This window comes from Anomalospiza imberbis, chromosome 8 (assembly GCF_031753505.1).
Source record: "Anomalospiza imberbis isolate Cuckoo-Finch-1a 21T00152 chromosome 8, ASM3175350v1, whole genome shotgun sequence".
Taxonomy (NCBI): Eukaryota; Metazoa; Chordata; class Aves; order Passeriformes; family Viduidae; genus Anomalospiza; species Anomalospiza imberbis.
The window spans coordinates 28,915,001-28,938,311 of NC_089688.1; the positions used below are offsets into that span (position 1 = coordinate 28,915,001).

Sequence of the window (23,311 nt, forward strand, 5' to 3'; positions counted from 1 at the left end):
GGCTCTATTATTGCTTTAAAATCCTAATATTCCTGGCATTTTATCACTATGTTTACAAGGTATGTCCTTTAAAAATGTGAAAGGAAGATAAAAGAAACCTATAAAATCTTACAACATCAAATATTACCTCAAATTTTAAGTCTTAACTACTTGACATTTTCTGCCACACTCCAGTATTCCTCATATCATAACAAAAACAAAACAGGCAGCCGTTTTTCCAGAGGAATTGTACTTCTTAGAGAACATTCTTGGCTACCTAAGATCACTCAAGGTAGTAGACAATTCCTGTTGATTTCAGATCATCTTCCATAATTGTATCACACAAACTATTATAGAACAGAAGTGAGCAAATTCCTCTTTAACACAGTCACACAAAAGTACAGACCATGTGATTTCCTTCTCCTGCATTAACTTCATCCACATTTCTGATGCTTCATCGTGCAGTTCACTGTACTGGCACAAAGCAGACGTAACAGACCACAATCCCATTGTAATTGTCTCTTCTAAGGAGCTATTCCACTAGGATACTTCCACTCCCATTAGATGTGCTTTGTTGCTTCCAGACACCATACAGTTTCAATTGAACCATTACCATAAAAGTGCAAAACTGAATATTGACGTTCTCACAGCTCAGACAAGATAGAACTTGCTCTAAAAATTAGCACATGAGAGCAGTTAGTCCTAAAAACCTTTCCTGGTGTGTCTATGCTTAAAGTAGTATTACTCCTTCATGAAAAGAATTGCCATTATTATTATTACTATTACTATTATTATTATTAATCTCAGCAACAGAATCAAATCCCACTCAGTTCAAGCACGCATCATTCCAAAAGTCACTTGCAGAATCTAGGTGAGATAGAGCCACCACTGTATTTTCATCACTTTGCACCTTGAGAATGACTACCCTTGCCAGAGAGTAGAAATGCTGTAACAGCATTTATTCTGACTGGGGGCAAAGTCTCACTGGATTAGCTCCTTAAACTCAGCTTTCAAGGAGAAACAGCAGGTGGACCTGAATCTCAGCATTCTAAACACTGCTGTAGAGTGTGCAGAACTATGTTCGTAATTGTCTACATCAAGAAAATCCCACTGACATTGTCAGCTTACTTTTCTGAAACTCCTCCAGCTTTTTGACAGCCTCATCTCGTTCTTGCTTGATTTTGTCACACTGTAGGAGAAGAGAAAATTGAAATGAAACACTGATCCCGGTTATTTAATTAGCAGTCAGTCACAACATACAAAACCAACCAAGATCAATTGCCAGCACAATAATATACAGAAGCCTATCAAAGCATTTCTTTTTCCTTCCAGCCATGTAAGATCAATGGAAATTATGCATAAAAAATTCATTACTCAGAGTACTTCCTAGCCAAACTGGCACACTGTACTTGATTTAGGTTCTGATTCAGAGCTACTCTGAAAATATTTTAAAGAGACACATTATCCAAAACTGATATAAGCAGTTATCCATATTACACCAACAGGAGAACCACTACTTTGCATGTCAAAAATAGGCTTTCAGTCTAGTTTCTTTAACACAAATACTCAGCAAAGAGGCCTACATTTCTATACCCACCCTGTGCAGGGAAAACCTCAAAGCCAATCATCAGGGACATGCTGTTTAATTTCATTATATCATGAGCAAAGTTTCAGCTTTGTAGAGAGAAAGGCACTCATGTTCATGCTTTAAGGAGTGCCCATCACCTAGTTTTATTAATTTTGTGGTTATTGCTAACACTACACAGGCTTGCAATCACCGATCTTATGATGGAACAGTTTCTTCAAAAAGAAAGAATAAAACAGATGTTAAATAGAGTTCTCTAAGAAAACCCATTCTGTAAGTAAATGAAAGAACTCAAAGAAATTAGTAAAATTCACAAGAGACACAGTCAGTGACTAACCACAGTGTGAAAAGCACATGACCCAGGGTGAAGTATGACTGGCACACAAGGCGCCTTACACACACATCCTTCCTCACATGCGGCAGGGCATGTTCACAGCAATAAATCAACCTAAGACCATGAGTTAACTTCTGGAAGAGATCTGTGTGACTGAGCTCCTTACAGTGTAACTCCAATTACAAGGATGCTGGCCACTGGAACAGAACTGGGTAAAAAAAAAACCAAAAAAAAACAAGAAAAAAAACCCTGAAATGATTTTGCTCGATTTTCAGTTTTTCCACATGAGGAGCCACTTTGAGTTAGCTGGGAAAGGAGCCTGCTGTTAAGGAACAAGAAGGGGGAGAGTCTGATTCAAAGGCAGCCAAATTCAAGAGAACTCTTCTATCAGCTACAGAGGACCTTGGATGAGACCCAAAGAAGGATCTGCTCTCGGGCAAGGCGAGGATGCCACTGGTGCTGGCTCAGGGGCAGCTGATGGCTATCCGTGGGAGCAAAAGGAGCGGCACTCAACAAGAATTCTCTCTTCTCATGGCACTGGGGTGATGAGGCTTCAAGGGACAGGGGCTGAGTAGGAGGACAGGTCAGTCACCAGCTGCTGTAAGGACTGTGAAACGAGACAGAGCTGCAGAAAGAGCAAAGACATGCTGAGCAAGCAGCGCCGGACGAGGACTCACCATTTCCTGGGGCCCTGTAAACCAAGAACCTGGGAAGAGAATCTTGCAGAGGAGAGGTGGGGAAGGGAAATCTCTGCATGAATCTTGCTGCTTGCTGCCCTCCCTCTGTTTCCTCAGCAAAAGTTTGTGTTACCTTCGTGGCAGAAGTGTAGTCTAAGAGCAGAAGGCAGTGAAAGATGCAGAAGGTGTTTGTGGCTGTTCTGCAGAGCACAGTTCTGCCAAAAAAGGGGAACTGGTGGGAGCTGCTGCCTCCTTGGATTTTCCAAGAAAGACCCTGGAGCCACACTGACATATTTCACCCACACACGATTTTTCTGCACACTGCAAGCTTTCAGCCCACTGCACATTAAGTGAGCAATTTAAAACCCAGGAACATTAGCATTTTAAGAATCTCATCTGTTGCCTGTGGAAGTCAACAACTTTCCTACTGATGGAAACCTTGATGTAGAGGACATAGCACACTCCCTTATCCCAATGACAGGAAAAACTCCTTTTAAAATCCTCCAGGCAGCACGCTATAAGGCAAAGCAGCTTTCCCTGTGCAGTGAAAGGGGAAGTTAAATGACCTATTCCACTTCACCTCGAGTGCTATTTGCAGAGAGAGCTCCATTTGGACCACGGCAAGCTGACTATTCTCCTCATAACTGCAACATTTCTCTGCACAATCAGGGTCTCTAGGCTTGGGTCTCTGAGGAGCAATTCCTGCTCCCAGTTGCAGTTTTCTCAATACCTTCCTTTTGCTGCTAGTGTGCTTCAGAATGAAAGAAGAAGAAGAAAAGGAGAGTGGGAGATTGCTGCCCTTGCTGAAATGATCAATGGAAAGCACTTTGCCTTCTGTCTTGCAATCAGAGCCATGCAAGCAGAACTGTTACAGGTCCTTCCAAAAAATACCCCAGTTTATCTTCTAAGAATTAGAAAAATTTGAAATTTTCTGTAACTACTTACACTGCTTCAAATTTGAAATTTACACAAAAATAAAAAGCCTATAAACTATGTTTCATAATAAAATATACTGTCACCCTTCAAAATAAATTGACCTTACCTTTAAAACTGTAAAGTTTAAAAATCAAAATTTAGACATATGAGCTGCTCATAAAATGCCCCACAGAAATCTTAAAAAGTTCATAACCATCTCACTTTTCAAAAAGGCAATCTGAGGCATACACAATAGAATCATAAATCGACACAAGTATCACTCTTCCTAAATATTAAAAGGCAACTAGCATAACATTACTATAAAATCTACTGTTCACTTCCCACATTCAAGCACATGCAACTACTGAGGAGAAACAGTTTCCATGTATTTACTAAGCTTCCCCTTTTCACTGTTAAGGGATAGCTCCAAACTAAAGAATACCCTTGAATAAAAACTTAGAAGTTTGTAGCTCCTGGATTGCCAGTCAATTTTCTGTTTTTAATTTAATGAAGAGTTCCAGCTTCTCTGCAAAGTAAAATAAGCATTTATTCTATTTTATTTAATATATCTAGTAGTAGTAATCTACTATATTTATACCACCATTATCTCACTTATAAAAATCCCAGCAATATACACAGACAATATTGCAGTCCTGAACTGGCTACAGGGCTCAGTGATAATCTCCTAGCAGTAAAAATACATTGCACCTGTATTTTTAGGAATTAACAGTCCAGTTGCCAAAATTAATTTTGTGAATAACTCCATGTATTCTTCATCTTTGCAGGCACAAGTTCAGAAGATTTGTCGATCCCACTCCTTCCAGATTTTAGCCTTCTAGGTAGCCAATACACAAGGCAATACTTTAATTTCTAGTTTCTTGTTTATGCTCTACTAACAGGCTTCTTTTTTGCCAACTATTTTGCACACAAGCTCCTACAGACTTCAATAAAAGGCCTTCAAAAGGCAAAAACAACAGGGAGATTGTTCAGTCCAGATATTAAGATGCAAGAAGTTCACGTAGTAGTCATATAGTCAATTAAACCATTGCTAAGCAACACAAGACACAATTCTGTCCCATTGACACAGATTGTGAAATGTATGCAGATTTAATGCTCGTTCTAAAATTGTGAGTTTGGTGCAGTGCTCAGAAGTATCCAGTGACATTTGCAGTACTCTGCTTAGAGAAACAATGAGGATGTCATCAAGGCAGAATCCCTTCCCCATTTCCACTCGGTGACAAAACATATAATCCACTCCATCCGTGTGCTTTAGCAGAGCAAACACCATGAATGATGTATCAGAGATACAGTATTACACCTACTGTTTTGGATAGCTGTCTTGCTTTTTTTTTGCCCCTACTGGCAGCATGACAAAACACTGTCAAAACCAGCGTTCAGAGTCATTTCTGTCTGATTAGCAAGTAGTCAAATATTTATTCATGATCTGACTCTGAATATGTCAGAACTGCATATTAAGTTACCCACATTTGTGTGCAGCTGAACGTTAGTTATCCATTTTTGGGGGGCTGGTATGAATGTTTTGTTGGCTACATCAATAAAAAAGGTGACCTAAGAGACGTAATCTGCCAATATAATTTTGGCTCCATTGTTCCTAAAAGTATTTAAAAACACTAACAAAAAATGTCTCGGGAAATGTTGTCAGAGACTCCACCACTGGTCTCCAAATTGGCAGTTTTGCAAGGCAATGAGGTAGAGACACTGTGGATGAAAGATCTTGTCTTTTGCTCCTGAATTTTCATGGTTATTAGCATCCCTTTCAAAGCAGCAGTGCTTTGAACAAAGTAACCCACATAAAAGTCAATTTACTTCCTAATTTTAAGAAAAAATATGGAACGAGGAGTATAAATTTTCCAGAATTAAAATTATATCTTAAGTTAGCTGCCCATTATCCACTAAGTTCCACGTGTCTAATGGAAACTAGGACAATTTCTGCATGCACAGCTCATCTTTCAGAGCCATACAAGCACAGTAGTGACTTAGGAAAGTATTCCGCCAAGTGTACCAAAAGCACGTACACACAGACTGCTATTTAATTCCTCTGTGGCACTTTCTACACACAGTCTGCAAGTCACCTGCTAAAAAAATTAACATCTCATTCTCCTGTTGGCGCAATTATGTGACCACAATTGATAGAGTGGAAGCCATTTGCTGACATTCAAGACAGTGGCAGAAACAGGAACAGAAGTTCCCAGACCCACAGGCAGAGAAAGCCTGTGCTACATTTTTCCAGCAGCAAGTTTGATCCTGCAAAACATAAACTTAAGATACAAAGCAAGAGATGCTAAGGACCTTTAGGATTAAGATTACTCTGCCCTGCCATAACACAAGGAACAGTTTCTACCAGTATTGGCACTGGAAGCAAATATAACCATGATCTCTGTATCAGATTTTTTTTTTTTTTTTGTGGAAGAAATGCACTTAGAGCCTCACACTTAACCACTTGAGTCCAAGCACTTGAACAATGAACCATGACTGCTTACACAAGCACACCAATTTGCAGGATGGAGTTTTTGGAGGGAGAAAACTTGCATAACAACTGAAAATCCAGCCCTGAGCACGTGTTTAACTGATTTGCTTAGCTGGGAATGTAATCTCCATACACTCAGACTTGGGGGATTTTTGGGTGTTATGCAAGAATTCTGAAAAAGTTCAAAGCAGCCTCCAGATGAAACACACAAGAGTAGCTAGAGATATGCAGCTGTAGGAAAGAAGCCCTGTGAGAAAGAGGAGCAAGGAGGCAAGAAAAGCAGAATGGAAAAAACAACCTCAGAACATCTCATTCCATCTCAATTTCAACAATAAAAGTTTTCATTGACATGCCTTTTGAAGAAAAATAAAATTAAATAAAAATGTAGCTCAAGGGAAGTCTCTCCATTCCTCCCTTCCCAAGCTAAACAAATCTTTGCTGAAGAAACACCAAAGCTGATATGTCCTGGGTTCAGGGCAAAGCTGGGGAGCCTGTTTTTCATGGGGTGTACCCGTCCTGGCATGGCACTCCCCACATGTGACAGAAGCCAACAGCCAGTATGGGACAAACTAAAGGAACAGAGCAGTGCGGGGCAGGATGCTGAAACCACTCCCAGGCTGCAAATGGTTTGGGGAGTGCAAGAGAATCCTGCCCAGTGTTAAACATGCCTACACACCTCCCTTTCTGCTGTCAGACACAGCATTCTGGGCTGGATGGAGTCTTGGACTGAGTCAGTTTTATTCTCATTTTCTTCTGAGCATTTCTTCCAAACAGCAAAGAGAGAGGGGACAGATTTCATGGGATATCTGAGATGCTGGTGAAGGACAGCAGAACAGGAATGCAGCAACAACCAAAGTGAAAAGGACAAGGAGGTCAGAGGATAAGGAAGGAATGAAGCACAATATGCTGACCTCAGTAGAAATACACATAATCTTTGCTGAATCATAAGTGAACATAAGTATCAAATTTTCTTCAACAATAAGAAAAGAGTTAAGGACAAGGTCTTCTCAATACAGCCTTGAATTGAAACATTTGTAACTAAAAATGACCATTCCAAAATGATTTCAGAAGAAGCTGAATTAAACATACGTGTCTTGGCAGCTAATAGGGATTTAAAAACTGACAGATTTCTTACATCTTCAGCTCACTCATACTGGAGAAAGGAGAATTTTGCTTACAATACAGTGTAGCACTGACTCCCCTGCATTTCTCCCTACCTTCAGAAATCATATTCCTACATTATAAATGTTCAGAAGCTGAGGGAAGTTGTTCTCTTTTTTTTTTCCTTTCCAGTAATTAAGTCCCCTGTGCAAACGAAGTCACAATAAAACAAGACTTAGATCAAAGAGAAACAATTCTATCTGAACACGTGACTTGGTCTATGCTCCCACTGTTATCACAGGCAAACCTGGTAAAGCAGCAATCACTTATAATATATTTACAGGAACCTTTCTGGAGTGGGACAGCCAGAATAGCTATGAGAGTTGCATTCATTGCTCCATAAAACACATAGGTGCAAGTAATATTATTATTAAGTGACAGTGAACTCAAAAAAGCAGTCAACAATTGGCCACAGTCCACAAGGTTATCTGGTATTTAGCATTTTAGTATTAAATGAATAATTGATTCATACAAACCTCTTCCTTTGTTTTCTTATTTTCTGCTCTAAGCTCTTCATATTCGCCAATAGCTACACAAGGGGAAAAGAAGAAAAAAAGTTAATATAGCAGTACCTCTTCCCAACTTAGCTCTCCATTTGATTACATTGACAACTCTTGTTTTCTATGCAGACTTCTTAAATAACATGGGACATAAACTTCATTAATAGCCTATTAATATCCTATGAACTGGACAGCCTTCTAGAATTGAAGCAATTAGGAAGAGTCTGAAAAGGGTGGTAGCTCCCAAAACAATCAATAACTGATCAATGTAGAGTTAAACAACCTTATTGATGGAGTTCAAAACTTACAAGGTGAATATACTGGTTTGCAGTGACCATTTTAAACCCACACTGGCTCAGGTTACAGATCAATCCTAGAAAGAATGGTTGGTGTGATATATGGGTACCTGCAGAGCAGCTGATCCGTGCACCAGTAAAACCAAGCTCTCCCATCAATCCCTTTACTCTGTCCCCATTTCTTATTTACTCAAAATTCCTAGCCACCACCCACGCCCAAGAAGCAGGAAAAGAGGAAAAAAAAAAAAAAAAAAAAGCAACAAGTAGATGAACACACAAGAAACCACAGTGGTGAAACAATGTATTTCCTACACAGGAGCACAAAGGCTGTGCCTCTTAAGAGGTCACTGCTCCACTGCCAAGCTATTCCCTGTTCCCCTCAGGAAAATATGGGAAGAGACTTCTACCATCCAGATGCAAGAAAAGGAATGAAAACTGTACCAACAGATGTAATTCAAGTTTCTTCACACTTGAAAACGGCTCGTGTTTGCTTGCCTTTAAGGCAAAGTTATTCTTGACATTCAGTACTTTACAAATGACTGAAAAATGTAAATACAGATTTGCTCCACCCTCGACAGCTCTCTTCGTATGCCTCATGAACAGAGAACTCTTGACTCATTAGCCCTGAAGGAGAAAATAACAGAATATTCTGGGCTATAGCTCTTAACCCACCCAAAATGTATTCTCAGCCAACCCTGCTCTTTCTTACAGTAAAAGAGTAAAACCCCAAAACTGCCAACATGAGTGAACACAGCATGTTCCTTCATTAACGGTGGCCTCACTTATTCTCCAACTACTCACTCCACAGCTCAGCTGGCCAGGAGGGACTGTCCTGGAAACATATCCATGCCCTTTACCAGTATTAAATTAAGCACGTAACTTTGTATGCAGAAGCTCCTTTAATTGTAACTTAGTCTTTTGATCTTCAGTTGTGAACCTGTGTCTCCTGAACCTGAATTTGCTAACAAAATGTAAGTATTATCTAAATTAGATGTTTTATATATTAGGTACTTCCTATGGCTGAATAGGACTTATTACTAAAACAAGGCCATAAGGGTAAAAGTATATAATGACCATAATTCACAATGAACAACAACAAAGACACCTTCATTTACACAGAGTGAGGTGGTGACTCTTCCTACTCTTTTTATTAAAAAATTAATCAACCCCTTTCCTAAAGCTGCATATTAAAAAATACAAATTAAAGGAAAAAAACCACCAAACTTTAAAAATGCTACACGCATATATTTCAATATTTATACTGCAAACCAGGGCAGCCTTCCAGTTGATTGAGAGCCATTCCATGCCAAATCAATAAGTAATGCCACTTCAGGATTTAAAATCTACTTATTTACTCAAAAAATAAGAAGAGCTGCCCAAGGAAGCAAGTGTCACTCCACTGTTTTTGCTTCCATACCATGGACCAGGCATGTCTTTACTGGTACAGGCAGGAGAAAGAGCTGACAGTGCAAGAAGTCCTCTGCTCCAGATGAAACAAGTTAGCCCAATTAAGTCATATTTTGTTGGTAGAAGTAAACTAACACCTGGCTTTTTGGATGTATCATTAGAGACAGAATTACCCCTGTTAGCACCAGAAGCTTTAATGGCATTGCTGCCACCACATTGCTCCTCCCAGTGGACATGAAATAGGAAGGATCAGGCCAAGAATGCTGTGAAAACTCTTGAACAACAGTGGCCTCCTACATGTACAGCATGCACAAGACTGTGAAGTGCTGTCAAAAGGATAAAAAAAGCCAAAAGGGACCATTTTTTCCCTTGTTCACCATTCTAGGCCATAGTGCTTGGGACTAGAGATTGGAAATCATCACACTTCATCAAATCCAGCCAACACAGAGCAAAGTTAGACCTTACAAAAATGAAGAAAAAAATCCAGGCAATATAAATACCTTTAGTATATGTGTGGTTAGAAGCAGTTGTTAACCACTGTAATTTAACAGAGTGACCAGAAATGTGGCTATGACAGTGGCAGTGCTGAAGAGTAATTTTACCTAGTTTATAACTCCAGACAGTTTGATCACTGATTCCTGTTTTCAGCTGAACAAAAAAGAGACTATTGCAGAAGATGACTGTCTTCAAGGGCAAGGTACCAGAAGTGCAAATAAAACCAAAGACAAACAAGGCAATCTTCCAGTCAGGTAATCAACTACTGTTATGATTCAGCTGTTAGTCAAGTTTGCTACCATTCCTCAGGCTCTACAACCAACCACTAATAACACAAAGTTTTGCCAATCTGGTTTTTTCTTTTTTTAAGTCTTACCCATAGGAATATAAGGGCCAGTTGAATAGAAGCATGCATCACTGGAAACATCACTTAAAATACAGTGAGGCAGTAGTCATATTTATAGAGAGACAGCTTTATTAAACCATGACATTTCAGAAAACTATTAGAGGATTAAAACTCAAACAACACTTTTAAGTCCAAAATACCATCAATACAGAGATCTCGTTTCTTCATGATGCTCACCTTAAACTTAGTAATGGAGAGAGCTGAAGAATGATCAGTATCAGGTATCTGAGTGTAACACACAGGACTTGGAAAATTCAGCATGGGTGAAAGATAAGAGTATCTTGCACACAGATGGCTTCAGTGTCCTTTTTGCTGCTCAGAGCTTTGCCAAACAGCCAAGCAAATTTGCCCAAGCCCCAGGGAGCTTCACAGCTGCCACTGAGAACTGAGTGGGCAGCTACAAAACACCTGCCTCAGGTTCAATCTCCCGACCTTGGTGAGGAGAAGCAAAAGCAGCAGCTGGAATGCACAGCAGTCAGCCACAGACGCTGCTACCCGCCTTGCCCCCCACCTGCGGCACCATCCTCAGACACTGCATTTACCTGGTGCCAGGCAAGCCTCTCAAGACTAGAAAAACATATCCTGAAAAAGAAACCAAGCCAACGCCTACTGAATGAATGCTTCCTGAAAGCCTTCCAAACCCGTTTGCATTTTTCAGAAATCTGACTACGCATCAGAATGTTACAAAAACCTGAAGCCTTACACCGCTCTGAACAAAATAAAGATAGGACAAGTCTGTGCACCTAGCGCCCCAAATATTCAGATCCAGCAGATCCTTCCACCAGCTGCATTTATTTCCAAGATAATACTGTTATCTGCATTTGGAAGCAACAAGAAAATTAAGAGACTCTGTTCAGCAGATCATCCTAAAATTACTTGAGGGAAGTTGGTAGTATCTAAAATAGTCTTGTTTTGCTACCAATAAGAATGGAAGGGACACTATCTATTCCAAATCACAGTATATAAAGTTAGCAAATTTACTTATCTACAGTAACAACGTATTTTATTTTACTATTAGAATAATTTCATTTATCCCATTACCTTTTCAGTGCTTGAGTTTTTCACTCTAGGAACCAGACTCATCAGTCAACACAACTTAACTACTGATTTAATTATGTGTGCTGCCATATTTTTTGCATAGTTTTAGATGTAAAACAGAAGAGCACTTTAATTTTTTTTTCCACTACGTAACTTTTTGCCTACATAAAACAACTTTCTCACCAGCCACATCATCACCAAAGTCTACGTTAGCCTAACAACACCCCACTAAAACTCCTCTGTGTAAGGATGAGCATCCATCAAGAACAGAGCCTTACAGGACTGGGTCTGCCAAGTACAGCTTCTATTTCAACAGCTCAGGTGGATCTGGGACAGCCAGTCCTCAAGTTACAGTAACTTTCCCTTGAACTAATTCCTCTAGTCCTGTAAAATTTCCTAAGACATTAAACACACCCAGCACACTGGAGGAGAAGACTTTCTGAGAGCAGAAATGAAGCCCTGCTCTAAACAATTTCAACAGATTCAATTTTCTCTAAAGAATAACACAAAGTTGTCTTTTTTGCAACTGATCATTGTCATTTCTACAAATGCTCTCTTGGAGTACTAGAGGGAAGCAGTCAGTCAGCATGAGAACCAGATTTTGAGCCTTATTTTTTGGTCTCAGATTACCAAAACACTCAGCTGTAAGATTATCATTTTACACCTAATGCATCCTTCCAAAGCAGAATCTATCTAGTGCTGATGGTAATCGTGAATTTCCAAAGCTGAGCGTACAAGAAAAACCCAAAAAGTGACAAAGCAGGCCATAAATAGTCCATTAATACTCAAATGAAACTTGGTCAGGAAAAGCTTCTGCTATACAGCAAAAGTGATGGAGCACATTTACGGGCAGAATGAATGACAGAAAAATGGTACTGATCACACCCCTGTGATTTCACTCTTTACACAACTTTGCCCAATCCTTTCCAAATTGCCCCTCCCTGGCTCACGGGAGACCAGGGGAGCTCAGTTGTGGGAACTACCAGATGTGAATTCCAGCATGGTTCCTTCACACCTCCTGCACACGCAGCTGTGGCACAGGAGGCAAGACAGACTGCTTGGTGCACAGGAAGATAGATGTTCACAACTCAAACAGATCTTTGAATGTGCCCACCTGACTAACTAAGGCTGCAGCTTTGCTGGATCAACCTGGCTCAGGGACAGACTGACCACAGGGGAGTTAAAAATGGCTTATGAGCACCCCAGCTCTTTTCCATGTGCCTTCTTGCAGAGGATTAAATATGACAGTGTTCTGGTTTCTGAGTGCACTCACGAAACTGAACATGCTGAAATTCTGGCCTTTCCTACTAAAGCACCGAAAGTGACTCACACACGCACCAAACCAGCCCAGGATGGAACGACTAAAGCGTTACAGAAACCGACAGCGTATCAGGACAGCCCTGAGCTGTCAGCGGGAACTTTGCTCGCTGATGGGGACTGGGACGGCAGGAGTTCGATGGGTCGGGCCAGGACGGGACCCTGCAGCACGGAGCGGGAGATGGGACACGCTGACAGGTTAGGCACGGCCTGGCTCAGCTCCACGTCAGGCTAAGCTCCTCGGACGGACAGCGAGGCGGACAGACTGTCAGCCCTGGAGCTGTCCGGTGCTGCGGGCTCTGAGCTCCCCGCCAGGGCAGCACCGAGCGGGCAGCGCCGGGCCGAGGCACCCACGGCCCATGTGCGGCACCGCCGCCTCCCGCCACCGCCATCGGCCCCCGCGACGGCCGCGCTCGCAGAGCCGCTCCATCAGCTGGGCTGGAAAAGCCCATCGAGGCCAACCCATCTTCAGCCGCGGCGGGCGCCCACATGGGGAAGAGCCAACACGTCCCCCTGCCCTGCATTATTTCATTAAGGTTTTTATTATTTCCCTCTGCATGGGCAGAGCAAGGAGCCTGGGAGCGGGGCCGGGGGACGCCCAGGCCGCGCCCGCCCCGCCGCGCCCCGTCCCCCCCGCGGGCGCGGAGCCCTCGCCCCGCGGCGGCCGCGCTCCCGCCGGCCGAACCGGGCCCGCTGCGGAGCGGGGGGAGCCGCTTTCTCCAGCGCCGGAGGCGGCGCCGCCCGCCCCTACCTTGGTCCTTCAGGCTGGCCAGGAGCTCCAGCTGCTTCTCCTCGTCGGAGCTGTTCATCCTGCCCCGCCGCCGCCGCCACGGGCCGGCGGCTGCCCCGCTGCGCTCCGCCCCAGCGAGCGCGGCTTCACCTGGCAGCGGGCGGGCGGCGGCGGCCGCAGCCCCGGGGCGCGGCGAGCGGCCCGGCCCGCTCCGCTCTGCACATGCCCAGACTCCCGCGGCGCCCCAGTGAGCATGTGCGGGTGCGGGCACGGCGGGCCCGGCCGCTGGCGGCTCCGCCGGGCGGGACGCGCTCGGAGCGGGGTCCCGGCTGCGAAGGGAGTCGCAGATCAGTTCGGCTGGAATAGGCTTCTGAGGTCATCGAGCCCAACCTGTGACCGAACGCATCCCTGTCAACCACACCATGGCACCAAGCGCCACGTTCGGACTTTGTTTGAACGCCTCCAGGGATGGTGACTCCACCACGTCCCTGGGCAGCCCGTTCCAATGTCTGATGACCTTTTCTGATGTCCAAGCTAAACCTCCCCTGCCTTAAGACTGTGCCCCCTTGTCCTGTCGCTGGTTTCCTGGGAGCAGAACCTGACCCCCATCAGGCTTCAACCTCTTTTCAGGGAATTGTACAGTGAGAAGGTCTCTCTGGAGCATCCTCCAGGCTGAATACCCCCGCTCCCCCAACTTCTCCTCATAGCACATGTGCTCCTGACCCTCCACTAGCTTCGTTGCCCTTCCCTGGACTCGCTCCATCACCTCAGTGTCCTTCCTGATTTGAGGGGCTCAGAACTAGACTCAGCACTTATGGTGTGGCCTCACCAGTGCCGAGTGCAGGGGAAGCATCACTTCCCTGGGCCTGCTGCCGTGCTGTTCCTGACATAGCCCGGGATGCCTTCTTGGCTGTAGAGCAGCACCCCCAGGTCCATTTCCGCCGGGCCGCTTGCCAGCCGCTCTCCCGCAGCGTGTACCCCAGCAGGGGCTGGTGTGGCCAAAGTGCAGCACGCTGCCCCTGGCCTTGCTGAACCTCATGCTGTTGCTCTTGGCCCATCGATCCAGCCTGTCCAGGTCCCGCTGCACACCCCAGGCAGGGTCTCCCGCAGCGTCAGTCCCCCATGAGCCGGGATTAAGCCCTCCTGCTCCACTCCCGCACAGCTGCTGCTGTGTTGCTGCATTTTTAATGTGCCCTTTTGCACAGCTTGCATAGCACAGCTTTCCACTGAGGAGTCTTTGCCCAGAGAGTGGTGGGACATAAAATGGCTGTTTGAGTGCCTTGGTACGAAGAAAGCTAAAAGGTTTTAAAGAACCCCCGGAAGCTTTTTGCTTGTGAGGATCCAAGGGAAAACAGCTGCATGCCAGTGCCCAGCACTTGAAGAAAACTTTGGTACAACATTAGGGCAGAGGGCTTTGACAGAGACCTGCTGTGTTCACCTCAGAAGAACACATTTCTCTCTCCTATTCTCTGATGATCCCTTTCTGAAAAAGGAGGAGATCCAGTGATAATCTCTGTATTGAAATTGTTACCTTACCCAGCTTACCCCAAGGCTGACAGTAAGTGCAATGCAGAGTTTCTGTTTATACATTTTCTGAGCTCCAGCAGCAGTCAGCTGAGCAATCTCCAGCTATCTCCAGACTGGCATGGGCAAAGGTACAGTTCATATGCCTCCCTCCCTCCCTCTTTGGCAAACACTCATCAACCCCTGTGGCAGGCAGGTCAGAACGCACAGATGTGGCAACATTAGTTAGAAATATCAGAGTGAAAGGAAAAAGACCCTACTACAAATAGTTGTTCAGTCCTCCTGCCTCGTTCCTCCCATACAGTACCTCAAGTTTTCCCATTTTTGTCTAGTAAAAGTTTAAAATATAAAGAGACTCTATATGGATGATTTACAGCACTCTCTGTCCCACAGGTAGTTAATGACACGTGTAACGTCCTGGAAAGAAGCCATAAGAACCATGTGAGCTGTGCTGATGTCTCAGAAGCATGGTATGCCTCATGGAAGGTAAGGGAGGCTACTCAGCTTATTTTGAACTAGTCAGCACAAAACACCTTTAACTGTACTAAATGCAAAGTTATGAATTTGTGCTCCTAGTCATATGCAAAGAATGGGAAATGACCTTGGAAAATGAAGGCTCTGTAGAGGAAGTGGGAGGCAAAGTGCAAGCAATTATGTAAGTGCTGTTAGAAAGTTACTGCTGCAAAACAATGGGGGTATGCTGACAGCAGGTAAAAAGATTCTTCTGTAACACTGACAGGACCAAAATAAATTTTTGGTATCCAGGTCTTCAAAAAAAGAAAAATTTATAAAATTAATTATTTAATTGGGTACAAAAAATTTAAAGAGAAAGCACAAGAGAAAAAAAATTACCTAAGGTTTGAGGAGAGTGCTTTGCAACGAGAGACCTCAAACCCTTGGTCTTTTTAATTGAGCAAAAAGGAAACAAATTATTTGGTTATGGCAGTTTCAATATGTGAGGGCTTTTCAGCCTAGTGGAAAAGAGTCAACCAGAATCTGTGTCTGTAACCAGAAGCTGAACGTAAAAGCTACAAATAAAGCCACACATCATTAAATGCCTGCATTTGAAGGAACACAGAGGTCCTATTTAGGTCCTTGGAGTTCTGGAATGACCTTGGTCTTGAATAGCCCCCACGTTAGGTCAGAGCAGTTTTGCCAGTGTTTTACTTTTTAGTGTCCTTTCTTGGGCTGCCTTGTTGGCTTCCCTTCAGCCACAGGTCTCCTTCCAAGTCCCTCTTCCCTCTGCTGATATCATTCCCTTTCATTTCCAAACCAATTTCCTTTATGCAGTGTAATAGCAGGATTTGCAAAAGAGTCATTGTAGGGTTGCTTATCCCTGCACGGTGCCAAGGCACCAGACATTTTCATCCTCCAACAATGTTCTGTCTGTTGTATGCAGCCAGAACAGGGCATAAAATCCCTTTGATATCCGCAAAGGCTGCAAGTCCATTCTTCCATTATTTTATTTATTTACTCAAGTTAAAGTAATATGTCCACATCCAAAGGATTCACTTCCATAATTTCTATATTAGGGCTTCATAATTTTTCTTTTTGTTTTTATTCACTTCTGTTTACATCCAGTTACAATGCCTTGAAAAGTCAGCATTTAAAACAAGGATCTCCTTGTTTCAGACCATGCTGGTTGCAAGAATAGGATGGTTGTCACTGCAATAGCATTATCTATTATTGCTATAGTAGTAGTAGCATTAATATTAGTAGTAATAATAAGAAATTAATCAATTGTTGCTAATATTTTTCTAAGTTATGAGATAGCTGAAAAGTTAACTCTATTACTAATAATCAATGGTCTTTGGAATACCAAAATTCAGATGCATTCATCATACCTCTACATTCCACCAACTCATGGCTGTAATGGATGAGAATCTGTCTGGTATTCTCAATTACACAGTAGTCATCAATCATATAAAGTAGGATAATTACAGAAAAAAAAAAAAAAGTAAAAAATTATGGAAGTTCTAACTTTGTCTTATTTTGGGATAGATCTTAGTGAGATGTTGGACTCTTCCTGTTATTTTGACTAATGTTTGAACCTGATGCAAATGATCACTTCCCAACAGGTTTGTGCAACTCAGGCTGTTGCACCTGCTTGCATATAATTTTTTCAACTTTTTTCATGGTTCACCTCTTGGATGGGACTTTGATGAGTAGTCAAATGATGGATTTGGCAAGTTGAAAATATTACATAATGACAAACTGGAGTAGGTTGCAGTTGATTAATCACATAACTCCTAAATTCATAGCATCTAGAGTGAAGACCTAGGAATTCATAGCATAATAGAGTTTTTGAATTTTGATTTTTTTTTAATAATAAAATTTGAAACAATTATTATGTGTGTGAACAATTTTGTCCTGGGACCACCTACAGTAAAATGTGAACTTTATCTATAAATCCTTAGAATTTTTTTTTTTTCATGTATTAGCTATTTAGCATAACAACACTCATAACTGGGCATAGAGAAGTAAAGATTTTGGTACCCTATCAAGTAGGTACAACAGTCAGGAATTTGATGTGGTTGTTATTTATCTATCATCTATCTATCTATCTATCTATCTATCTAAAATATGCATATTCCCATTCCTCATTTTGGGATAAAATTTGTTCAGACCTTCTAATGGATACCAAGACAGCTTTACCTCTCCCTCATAAATAAAGCCCCAACATCTCCAACAACAAAGAGCAAGGAAGGGAGCAGTGGACCCCTCTGGCTGGGAGAGAAAGGCATTCCCTTCGGAAGCACTGCAGTCCATCAGTCCCTGCAAAGCCTGAACTGACTCCTGAGGGTTCATCACCCTCCTGTTGAGGAGAGCTACCTGGTGGAAAGAGCCGTGACTGCAGGCTGAGCATACCCTCAGGGCACAACCACAGCCATATGTTTACTACTTTCAGAACAGACAGATTTTATGAGGAGTGGGGGGACAAGATAAAATAAACTACATAATCACTGCACAGATCAACAACTATCAATAAACTGAAAAAAAAATAGAAATGGCAGTAGCTATTTGAGCATCTAATTAACAGGATGAATAAGACTAAGCAGCTTGTCTTGCTGAACTAATGTATATTTTTCCATCAAACCAATCAGTGCTGAATAATGACCGGCATAATATATCAGGGTAAATATAAGCACTTCTTGTCTCCCTAGGACAGAAACTAACTAATCAGCACACATTCAAACTGGAGTAGAAGTATGATTAAAGATAAAAAACCCTCAGATAATACAGATTCATTTGAAAAACTTTAACCATTTGATTAGAGACACTAGCATGATCTTTGCTAGTCATCTCTGTCTAGGATGGCAAACATGTCTGTCTCTGCACAGCAAAAAGGCACAAATTAATTGGGAGATAAATCAGAGGAAGATTAAGCATTTATCATGGCATTTTTAAATGCTCTAATTGTACCATAATTGACAATCCTGGATATTAAATTTGCAACTGTAAACTATAACTAGGCAAATTAAATCTACTCACCCTTCCTAGCAGTTCATTGTACTTTATGGATGCTCACCTCATATAATTTGGTTGAAATGGGTGCACCCTCTATCTTCAAGCACAGACAAGTGGTGGATTTCACCCACTGAGGTGTGAACATCTGCCAACACCTGCATGGACACATACTTAGAGATAACAAATAGCTCACTAGTGAGATCTCCCATGCTTCCAGCCTGTCAGAGACAAATACCATGCTTTTGGGGAGTTAGAAACCCCTTTTCAGACCCCTTTCCTGAAGTGGAGGACCCTGTTGCACCAGTATCACTGGGGAGGCTGTTATTGCAGTGGCTTTTATGAGCTCCTCTGGGGTTATTTGCTTTGTTCTGTAGCAATTTGGATAACTGGGCTGCCAGAGCACAGAAGAAGACAGGTTGTATAGGAATCTGTAAACCACTAGGTGTTATGTGATGGTGAATGACAATAGCAAAAAAGTCCTTTTTTTTTTTTTTTCCTAGGAGGAAGGGATGATCTATTAAAAAAAAAGGAAAAAAACACACCTTAGCCATATAAGATTAAATATCTCTGTGCTCATAATTTCATGGTGAAACATGGACATAATCTGATTTTGGTGTGGACAGATGTTTATGATGGGAGAAATCTTAGGGAAACAGCACACTGCAAGCTGATCAAGTGTCACTGAATACAAAAACTTATTCCTTAGTAAGTTATTCCTGGAGCTTGCAGTGCTATTTCTTTGATAAACAACTAACATCATGTCAAACTAAATAATAAAATCAGCTAGTTAGGAACTTAAACACATTACTATACAACAGTCAAGGTCTTTTGGTACTGATCATAAGCATCTTAAAAGACCATTCATTATGCATAGCTTTTGAATTCAATGCCACTGTTATTTTGCCTACGTCTTTATTATGCTGATCTGCAAAGTTGCCATCATAATTAATTTCTACAGAAAGGGCAAGTCATTTCACTTTTATTAAGCAATTTTGCAGCTTATGAAAAATAACCCATTGCCCTGCTTCCTCAACACACTTTCCATCTAGTATTTATGTGCAACTGGAGCCACTTTGTCTGTCTCTCTCTCCCTCTCAGTTGAACTTTGCATGCAGCTCAACAGCAGTTGATGCTTTTGTTCCTGTTGCAGACTTGTCCCTTTTCTGGTGCTTGCACTACCTCCATTTTTCCACATAATTAGGGTCAGATGCTAGTTCCCTGAATTAAAAGGCATTTGGGCTCTCCTTCCAGCAAGCCTTTCTACTCCCTTCTTGCAAAACAAAGCTGTCACATGCATTCTTTAGCTGGTGTTGGATTACATTACACCACTTGACCACACTTATTACACTAAGATAATTATGCCAGGTATTTTGCTGATAAAAATCACCATGGTGTTATTGTGTGCTGTGGAACTCTATCAGTCCATGTCAGCAGAAAATTGGATTCTTTGTAAGAATTTAGGGACAAACCTCAAAGTTGGTATAAGGATTCTCACCAGCTTAACCAGCATTTCTGGAAGTCCTTCAACAACGCAGAAGTAAAGGAACCAGGGAGTAACCAAATTTATTTCCATAAAAACACCCCACAAACTTTCTGCCACTCTCCCAACTGTTCATCATCAGTTAGCAGACAAATACATCCTTTGCAACACTTGATTTTGCTGATTTGCAGTGCCACAGGCCAGCTCCTACAGCTCCCACAAGCACTGCTCCTGGTTGTGCTATAAACAGAGATGAAGAAATTCTGTAATGAACCTTGAACTAGTAAGTCTGAGAAGCTTATAAAGGGCTGCTCAGGAAGGATTAAAAAACTGCTCTCAGTGGAGTTTTACTGGTACTAAACTTGACCCAAAATGTTAAAATTTAAAAGAACTCCTTTCTCTTGGAGCCCATGCAGGACAATTCATTTGTGTGAGATTGAGCCATGGGTCAACTGGAGCTGGGGTTTGCCCTGTGGCTTCTCAGCATTGAATGGCCTTTCAAAAAGCTGAAAGTTCCCACCAGAGTTTGAAACCAAGAATCACAGACAGCGGAAATGGAATACAGTGTGACCACGGAGCCTTTTGGTCAACAGGACACTGCAGTGTGTCTTCTCTATCAAAGCAGGTCATACAATACCTCCTGAGAGTGACATTGAGGGGAAAAATCCTGCTTGTCATGCTGGTTCCCATCTTGACTTTAAAATTATTCCCAGTTGGCCCCATTTTAACAAAACAAATTCCTTGGATGAGAGGATATACTACTTTTATCACCAGAAGTACTATATATGATATTCTCACTCTGCCAGTGTTTTTGATTTGTATTATTTTTCTACATTAAGGTTTTTTAATAAAAATAGATGACAGATTGGGCAATAGCCACATCTCTGGATCTGATCAGTCAGTTATGTGCTGGCTTAATTGCATTACTTTTAACTGACTTGCTTCACATTCCAAATATCAAGGATATCTTTACTCATATATAATAAATATACAATAAATATACAATAAGTATAATAAAATACTCAAAAGCTATGTGAAAATACTGCTTTAATAAAAAAAAAAAAGGAGGTAGTCTCAGAGAAGAAAGCTATTTCCCACATTGTACAAAACTAGTGCAATAAAACAATCTAATAAGTCAGAATGTTCTCACAAGGTGACTTGTTTTGTCAGTTGAGTACTTGAAATGCTATCTAATGTCTCTGCGGAAATGGCTGAAAGAAACAACAGATGTCTCAGATTTTTGCCTTTCATGTCTTATTAAAATCAAGAAAAGATGGAAAGGCAAACAAAGGGTTACTCATCATTTTTCTCTCCCTGGAAGAAGTTCCTGTGAACACCACCTACAAGAAGAGGCAGAGATAACTGAAAGCCAAAAAGCAATTTAGATAATGATGAACATTTATGAAAGAAAAGATTCATTAAGACCACTATTCCCAAGGATAAAAGGTGGAAAGGAGACAAGAAATTCTGCAAGCAGCTCATGTGAATAATGTGGCAGTGCCACTGCAGCTTTCAGCAGAGCCATCTTGTGTTGTTCCCTGCCACTCACATTCCGCCGAGGAACCCTGAATGAGAGGCTCGTGATCTGCTTTGTGCTGGATATTTTCGACTTCACTCCCTCATTCAGACTTGCAGCTCTGGCCTCTGAGCCACATCCCTGCTCTGCAGGGACTGACAAGCTCTTACCTAAGTAAGGCTCAGTGATTTGGAGCATCTCACTGGATGCTTGCATCAGGCTCTTCCACTGATGTCCCCAACTCCTGCTTTCAGCCGCTCCCCACACTGCCTTACATGTGAAGCAGCAATATTTGCCATTGTTGATTATCTGCTGAACTACAAGAAATATTAAAAATCTTCTGCACATTGCTATGGCAGCCACTTAAACTTTGCACTAGAAGCCAAAGTAAACACCCAATCCCATGTTCTGTTATTTTCTCCTTCTGTTTCTGCAGGAAGAGGAGTATGTAATTTGCATTGGCTATACCAAGCATCTCCTGATAAGATGAAAATCTTATCAGTCTATCTTAGAGAAAATGCATATGTAAAATGTGACCCGAGCAGTATTTCTCACCCACGTTTCAGCACAGCCTGGGGAGCACGTGCCCAGCCACCATGCTGTGTGTGTGTCACTGTGTGCTGGGTGTCACACAGCCCACCAGGATGGCTGGAGGTCCTGACGTTCCCTGAGGACACCTCTCCTGCCACTCCTCCACAGGCAAAGTTCTGAATCCATCCAGGCTGTGATTAGCAGCACTTGATGAAGCTTTAGAGAAGAGGTGCCACAGAAGAGATCAGACTGTTCTGCGGTAAAAGCCACTTGTAGGAGATGTGCAGAAATCCAGCCAAGATAATTTAAAAAAATAAAATAATGATCCCGTTTTTGCATTCCTGAGCCAAAATACTGCAGAGGAGTTCACACAGAATAGGTTGTCTTTGATCTTATAATTTTTACTCTTCATATAAGGAAACTGAAGAGATGGCATTACTTTCCCTCGTTATTTTCATTTAAGGCCTGATCCCAAGGTGTTGATACCAGTGGGATGTGCTGATGCTAAGTGCACTGAAAATTGAGAAAAAACAGTTTTTAAACCATTCAGTGAATGATCTCATGCCTAATGCCAAAGGCCTCAAGCACTGGAAAAGATTGGGCTGGTGGGTGGTATATGTGAACTTGTCTTTAGAGAAGGCTGTCCTCAATTAGAAAACCATAGAACAATTTAAAAAACCTCAAAACCTGTAATCAGTTTATTTTTGGACACTCCCAACAAAGATTCAGACCTTTTCTTTATATACAGATGCATGAGAATCAAAGCACTTCTGTACCTACTGTAAAAGTTTTTAGACTAACAGTAAAGCTGTGTAACATACATATCTTTATAAGGTTTAATTTTGTTTATAGAATTGCCAAAATGTAATGATGTGGACTAAAGCATTCAGTGGCAAGTTTCTGAGTAAAACCAAATTTTGGGTTTGTTTCAGTGGTTACACTGCCACTAATTTTTCATTCTTTAAAGAAATAAAAATCAAACCTAAACCAAAACAAATTATTGCTGCTTGGTTGGGAAGCTGTAGCACCTCACCACCTTGTGGCAGCTCTAAAAACCTAGCCAGGGATCCCTGTGGTGGCCAGGAGACTTCTTGGCCACAGAGTTTGGTTTTGTCAAGGCAGAACACCGGGAGAGATGGGGCAGGGGCATCCTGGAGAACACAGCCTCTGCCCTGCCTGAGTCAGAGCAACCCATAAATGGGCTCTGGAAAATCCATCCTAAATGATCACTCATGTTGAGGGGAAGCTGAAAACTATCCTTACCTGCCTCCTGTCCTTCCCCTCCCTAGGTTTTAATATGCTATTAAATTAGGAAATACCTCTAGGTGATGTTATAAGACAAACCCAAAACAACTACCCTTTTGAAGATGACCTGTCAGGTGTTCCCCTTTCCAAAGAAAAGATGTGGGCCTGTGTGCCCTAAACAAAGATTCTAATCTTGACAATTCTTCACTGGAGCAGGAA

The 23,311-nt window shown here is 42.1% G+C and overlaps 1 protein-coding gene across 2 annotated transcripts in view; it reads right to left on the bottom strand.

Annotated features, from left to right (window-relative positions):
- SHTN1 (shootin 1) overlaps positions 1 to 13,536 on the bottom strand; it is a 54,146-nt gene extending 40,610 nt beyond the window's left edge. Inside the window, exons 1-3 of one of the 2 annotated variants that reach the window (XM_068198181.1) lie at positions 13,350 to 13,536; positions 7,616 to 7,668; positions 1,108 to 1,168 (exon numbers count right to left, since the gene is read on the bottom strand). In XM_068198181.1, the coding sequence (XP_068054282.1) occupies positions 1,108 to 1,168; positions 7,616 to 7,668; positions 13,350 to 13,407 (172 nt within the window). In that variant the 5' untranslated portion in view covers positions 13,408 to 13,536. The remainder of the gene's footprint in view (positions 1 to 1,107; positions 1,169 to 7,615; positions 7,669 to 13,349) is intronic. The other variant, XM_068198180.1, reaches the window with a different exon arrangement.
- Between the last annotated feature and the right edge of the window lie 9,775 nt (positions 13,537 to 23,311).